Raw genomic sequence first — 7,120 nt, forward strand, 5'->3', positions numbered from 1 at the left:
GTGCAACGTCTAGATGAGATATCTTACCTCGACAGTGGAAGCCCTGCTTGATGACTCCCCACAGCTACAACAGAGCGGACACAACAGAGCATGAATTAGACGGTTTGTGAATCTCAGCCAAATCACAGTTTTAACAACATCCAGCTCAATGCAATACCCACAAAGCCTCCACAAGTGTCACAGAAGGTGGGTCGCTTGTACGTGGTCTCGTGGAAGTTGTGAACGTTCTTGAAGTTGTATCCTAGTTTGGCACATACGGACATCCCCCTCATGAAGTAGGAGTTGATCTGCTGTAGACTGATCTCCCCCTCTCTGGAAGGGATGGGAGGAGAGAGGGAGGGAGGAGGATGGGAGGAGAGAGGGAGGGAGGAGAGAGGGGGGGAGGAGGATGGGAGGGAGGGAGGAGAGAGGAAGGGGGGGGGGGTGGGAGGAGAGAGGGAGGGAGGGAGGAAGATGGGAAGGAGAGAGGGAGGGAGGAATGGGAGGAGAGAGGGAGGGAGGAGGATGGGGGGGGGAGGATGGGAGGAGAGAGGGAGGGAGGGAGGGAGGAGAGAGGGAGGGAGGGAGGGATGGGAGGAGAGAGGGAGGGAGGGATGGGAGGAGAGAGAGGGAGGAGAGAGGGATGGAAGAGAGGGAGGGATGGGTGGAGTGAAGGAGGGGGGGGTGGGAGGAGGGAGGGATGGGAGGGAGGGAGGAATGGGAGGAGAGAGGGAGGGAGGAGGATGGGAGGATAGAGGGATGGGAGAGGAGAGATAGAGGGAGGGAGGAGAGAGAGGGAGGGATGGGTGGAGAGAAGGAGGGAGGGGTGGGAGGAGAGAGGGATGGGAGGAGAGAGGGATGGGAGGAGAGAGGGGTGGGAGGAGAGAGGGAGGGATGGGAGGAGAGAGGGGGAGGGAGGAGAGAGAGAGAGTGACAGATTGTTAAAGCTAGAGACAGAATGTTCTTAAGAAGAGTTCACACATCCAACTGTGGCACAGGATCACTCACTCTCTCTCTCTCACTCTCTCACTCTCTCTCACTCTCTCTCTCACCTGTCACTGTCATTGTTGCAGAAGGAGAAGGGGAAGTTAGCTGCTATCTTCTTAAAGTCCTCCAGAGAGATGTATCCATCTTGGTTCAGGTCGTAGTTCTTCATGATGGACTGCAGAGGTCAGCACAGACGTTATGTTCATTCTGTGGTACGACCATAGAGATGTATAGAGATCTCTGCTTGGAAATAACACGTTTTTGCATGGACGTTGCCATAGAGGGCTTTCCGCCATTTTAAAGTAGTAAACTAGGCGGGGATTTCTATGGGTTTGGGAGCGATCAGTCAATGATCAGAGCATTGTCTTCTTCAAATAGCGAAAGTTCATTAAGATGGCGGCCTCCATGCACTTACCACAAATGCCACGTTTGCTAAGTTCGTCGTGTTGTATATTTCTCTGTTGCTCTTTTTTATGTATCAGTATTAGAACATCTATACTCAATAAACGTACTGGATCCAGACCCAGAACAGGGTCAACACGGACCATGGATCCAGAACAGGGTCAATACGAACCATGGACCCAGAACAGGGTCAACACGGATTACGGACCCATAACAGGGTCAATACGGATTACGGACCCAGAACAGGGTCAACACGGACCATGGACCCAGAACAGGGTCAACACGGACCATGGACCCAGAACAGGGTCAACACGGACCATGGACCCAGAACAGGGTCAACACGGACCATGGACCCAAATTAAACAATAAATAATAGATGTACAGTGCATTCAGAAAGTATTCAGACCCCTTCACTTTTTCCACATTTTGTTACGTTACAGCCTTATTATAAAATGGATACAATTGTTTTTTCCCTCATCAATCTACACACAATACCCCATAATGACATCACAGTACCCCACAATGACAAAGCAAAAACTGTATTTTTTTTTGTTTTAGCAAATTTATTTAAAAAAATTAAAAACTGAAATATTACATTTACATAAGTTTTCTGACCCTTTACTCAGTACTTTGTTGAAGTACCTTTGGCAGCGATTACAGCCTAGAGTCTTCTTGGGTATGACGCTACAAGCTTGGCACACCTGAATTTGGGGAGATTCTCCCCTTCTTCTCTGTGTAACAGTATAGCTTCCGTCCCTCTCCTCGCCCCTACCTAGGCTCGAACCAGGGACCCTCTGCACACATCAATAACAGCCACCCTCAAAGCATCGTTACCCATCGCTCCTCAAAAGCCGCGGCCGCGGGGAACAACTACTTCAAGGTCTCAGAGCGAGTGACGTCACCGATTGAAACGCTATTAGCGCGCACCACCGCTAACTAGCTAGTCATTTCACATCGGTTACATTTATATAATTTTAGCAAATGACATTTAAATAAGTATTCAGACCCTTTACTCAGTACTTTGTTGAAGCACCTTTGGCAGCGATTACAGCCTCAAGTCTTCTTGCGTATGACGCTACAAGCTTGGCACACCTGTATTTGGGGAGTTTCTCCCATTCTTTTCTGCAGATCCTCTCAAGCTCTGTCAGGTTGGATGGGGAGTGTCGCTGCACAGCTATATTCAGGTCTCTCCAGAGATGTTTGATCGGGTTCAAGTCCGGGCTCTGGCTGGGCCACTCAAAGACATTCAGAGACTTGTCCCAAAGACACTCCTGCATTGTCTTGTCTGTGTGCTTAGGGTCGTTGTCCTGTTGGAAGGTGAACCTTCGCCCCAGTCTGAGATCCTGAGCAGTCTTGAGCAGATTTTCATCAAGATTCTCTCTGTACTTTGCTCCGTTCATCTTTCCCTCGATCCTGACTAGTCTCCCAGTACCTGCCACTGAAAAACATCCCCACAGCATGATGCTGCCACCACCATGCTTCACCGTTGGGACGGTGCCAGGTCTCCTCCAGATGTGACGCTTGACATTCAGGCCAAAGAGTTCAATCTTGGTTTCATCAGACAAGAGAATCTTGTTTCTCATGGTCTGAGTCCTTTAGGTGCCTTTTGGCAAACTTCAAGCGGGCTGCCATATGCCTTTTACTGAGGAGTGGCTTCCGTCTGGTTCTTGGTCACCTCCCTGACCAAGGCCCTTCTGCCCCGATTGCTCAGTTTGGCCGGGCGGCCAGCTCTAGGAAGAGTCTTGGTGGTTCCAAACTTCTTCCATTTCAGAATGATGGAGGCCACTGTGTTCTTGGAGACCTTCAATGTTGCAGAAATGTTTTGGTACCCTTCCCCAGATCTGTGCCTCGACACAATCCTGTCTCGGGGCTCTACGACCTCATGGCTTGGTTTTTGCTCTGACATGCACTGTCAACTGTGGGACCTTATATAGACAGGTGTGTGCCTTTCCAAATCATGTCCAATCAATTGAATTTACCACAGGTGGACTCCAATCAAGTTGTAGAAACATCTCAAGGATGATCAATGGAAAAAGGATGCAACTGAGCTCAATTTTGAGTCTCATAGCAAAGGGTCTGAATACTAATATGTAAATAAGGTATTTAAAAAAACATTTTTTTTATACATTTTCTAAAAAGTCTAAAAACCTGGTTTCACTTTTTCATTATGGGGTATTGTGATGTCATTATGGGGTATTGTGATGTCATTATGGGGTATTGTGATGTCATTATGGGGTATTGTGTGTAGATTGATGAGGGGTTCAACTATTTCATCCATTTTAGAATAAGGCTGTAACGTAACAAAATGTGGAAAAAGTCAAGGGGTCTGAATACTTTCCGAATGCACTGTATATATATTTTAAGAATTCGGTTGAGGTTTGACAACTAGTATCATATAACCACAAATAAGTGTGTAGAATTGTAGGAAGTACATTTTAAAACTGCCATTTTTTTTTTCTCTCTGGAGAGTCAACAGTTTGGGGTCACATGTGTTGTGAGGTGGGGGTTTGTTTCTGACAATATCCATCCGGACCTTTTTCTACCTAGGAAATGTGTATGACCGGAACCTTCTCAAATAGTACTTGCTCACCCCCTGGTATACATGATTCCAATTTTAGCTCTAAGATGCTGATTTATCGGTGCATTGAACCGTGTTAAAAATAGTCCCGGTCGGTCGGTATTAGATAGGACTGTGGGGAAAACAACATGTGGTTACCTAGGTTACCATTGGCGCGCAGCAAAAAAAACGTAACCCTTTTCAAACGCAATTTTTCTTGTTGTCTTCTTGTTTTAGTCAATTAACAAAACTACATTTAAGATAAGTACTGTACTAAAGATTACGTTTCAACATTGCCTGATCCAGAGTGTTCTCACTACTTATACTGAACAAAAATATAAACGCAACATGCCACAATTTCAAAGATTTTACTAAGTTATAGTTCATATAAGGAAATCAGTCAATTTAAATTAATTAATTAGGCCCTAATCTATGGATTTCACATGACTGGGAATACAGATATGAATCTCTTGGTCACAGATACCTTAATAAAAGGAGGGGTGTGGATCAGAAAACCAGTCAGTATCTGGTGTGACCACCATTTGCCTCATGGAGCGTGACACATCTCCTTCTCATAGAGTTGATCAGATTGTTGATTGTGGCTTGTTGTCACACCCTGGCCTTTTATCTTTGTTTTCTGTAATAGTTTGGTTAGGTCAGGGTGTGACAGGGGGGATGTTTGTGTGTTTTTGTCTCGTCTTGGGTGGTTGTATGGTATAAGGGGTTTAGGTAGACTAGATGGGTTTGTGTTTGAGTGTAGGTGTCTAGGTATGTCTATGGTTGCCTGAATGGTTCTCAATCAGAGACAGCTGTCATTCATTGTCTCTGATTGGGAGCCATATTTAAGGCAGCCATAGGCAGAAGGCTTTTGTGGGTAGTTGTCTATGTTGCATGTTAGCACTTAGTCTTTTATAGCTTCACTTTTGTTTTCTTTCGTCTTCCAATAAAAGAAGATGTATTTTTCACACGCTGCGCCTTGGTCCACTCATTGTCCTCAAGACGATCGTGACACTTGTGGATTGTTGTCCCACTCCTTTTCAATGGCTGTGTGAAGTTGCTGGATATTGGCGGGAACTGGAACACACTGTCTTACACGTCGATCCAGAGCATCCCAAACATGCTCAATGGATGAAATATCTGGTGAGTATGCAGGCCATGGAAGAACTGGGACAGTTTTAGCTTCCAGAAATTGTGTACAGATCCTTGTGACACGGTGCCGTGCATTATCATGCTGAAACATGAAGTGATGGCAGCAGATGAATGGCACGACAATGGGCCTGCCTGCCTGCCCTTACCATAACCCCACCGCCACCATGGGGCACTCTGTTCACAACATTAACATCAGCAAACCACTCTCTCACACGACGCCATACACGTGGTCTGCGGGTTGTGAAGCCGGTTGGACATACTGCCAAATTCTCTAAAACAAAGATGGAGGTGGCTTATGGTAGAGAAATTAACATTCAATTATCTGGTAATAGCTCTGGTAGACATTCCTGCAGTCAGCATGCCAATTACACGCTCCCTCAAGACTTGAGTCATCTGTGGCATTGTGTTGTGTGACAAAACTGCACATTTTAGAGTGGCCTTTCATTTTAGAGTGGCCCCAGCACAAGGTGCACCTGTGTAATTATCATGTTGTTTAATCAGCTTCTTGATATGCCACACCTGTCAGGTGGATGGATTATCTTGACGAAGGAGAAATGCTCACTAACAGGGATGTAAACAAATTTGTGCACAACATTTGAGAGAAATAAGCTTTTTGTGCATATGGAACATTTCTGGGATCTTTTATTTCAGATCATGATACATGGGACCAACACTTTACAATGTTGCGTTTTATATTTTTGTTCAATGTAGAAAAATGTCATATTGTAGTGCTTCCCTCATGCCTCTTTTCATGACGATGCTAGCAGCCACGTGAGTGACTGAGTGCTAGCTAGCTAACGACAGGAACATTAAGCTAGCCAAGACCAACAAAACAAACAAACGGACTATAGAACTACAAGTAGTGAATGGAGTATTACTGTGATTTCTGATTTCTGACATATTTATGCACCTTCACCATTGGTTTGTAAATGGCTTTAAGCTATATCACCGCCATCTAGTGGCCACAATTAAATGAATGACACACAACATTTCGTTTAAGACTCCAGCACTGCAAGAAAATTGATTACTTTAAAATGGAGATAACCACAATGGTACTGAACGTGGGCTCACAGACACCATGATGGGACAGATACAACGTAGCGATCTCTACACATCTCTATGGGGACGACAGATAAAGTACACGATGTTAACTTTGGGTTGCGGTAGACTAGGGGTAGTTCTGCTTTAGGACTGCACAGTAATGAGGAAATGAAAAAAGACTCACACACACAGACAGGCAACACATCTCACAGTTCTATCTATATACCTCACCTGGATGAACTATACTCCCCACTAGTTATATACCTCACCTGGGTGAACTATACTCCCCACTAGTTATATACCTCACCTGGATGAACTATACTCCACCACCAGTTATATACCTCACCTGGATGAACTATACTCCCCCACCAGTTATATACCTCACCTGGATGAACTATACTCCCCCACCAGTTATATACCTCACCTGGATGAACTATACTCCCCACTAGTTATATACCTCACCTGGATGAACTATACACAACACACCAGTTAAATACCTCACCTGGATGAACTATACTCCCCCACCAGTTATATACCTCACCTGGGTGAACTATACACAACACACCAGTTAAATACCTCACCTGGATGAACTATACACAACACACCTGGTATATACCTCACCTGGATGAACTATACTCCCCACTAGTTATATACCTCACCTGGATGAACCATACACAACACACCAGTTATATACCTCACCTGGGTGAACTATACTCCATCACCAGTTATATACCTCACCTGGATGAACTATACTCCCCACTAGTTATATACCTCACCTGGGTGAACTATACTCCCCCACCAGTTATATACCTCACCTGGATGAACTATACTCCTCACCAGTTATATACCTCACCTGGATGAACTATACTCCCCCACCAGTTATATACCTCACCTGGGTGAACTATACTCCCCACTAGTTATATACCTCACCTGGATGAACTATACTCCCCCACCAGTTATATACCTCACCTGGATGAACTATACTCCCCACCAGTTATATAAAAA

The 7,120-nt window shown here is 45.2% G+C and overlaps 1 protein-coding gene across 1 annotated transcript in view; it reads right to left on the reverse strand.

Annotated features, from left to right (window-relative positions):
- ryr1b (ryanodine receptor 1b (skeletal)) overlaps window positions 1-7,120 on the reverse strand; it is a 261,073-nt gene that overhangs the window by 11,152 nt on the left and 242,801 nt on the right. The window contains exons 64-66 of the mRNA XM_038973731.1: window positions 1,032-1,141; window positions 162-312; window positions 28-64 (exon numbers count right to left, since the gene is read on the reverse strand). Of these exons, the coding sequence (XP_038829659.1) occupies window positions 28-64; window positions 162-312; window positions 1,032-1,141 (298 nt within the window). The remainder of the gene's footprint in view (window positions 1-27; window positions 65-161; window positions 313-1,031; window positions 1,142-7,120) is intronic.

The sequence above is a fragment of the Salvelinus namaycush genome, chromosome 34, assembly GCF_016432855.1.
Source record: "Salvelinus namaycush isolate Seneca chromosome 34, SaNama_1.0, whole genome shotgun sequence".
NCBI classification, from domain to species: domain Eukaryota; kingdom Metazoa; phylum Chordata; class Actinopteri; order Salmoniformes; family Salmonidae; genus Salvelinus; species Salvelinus namaycush.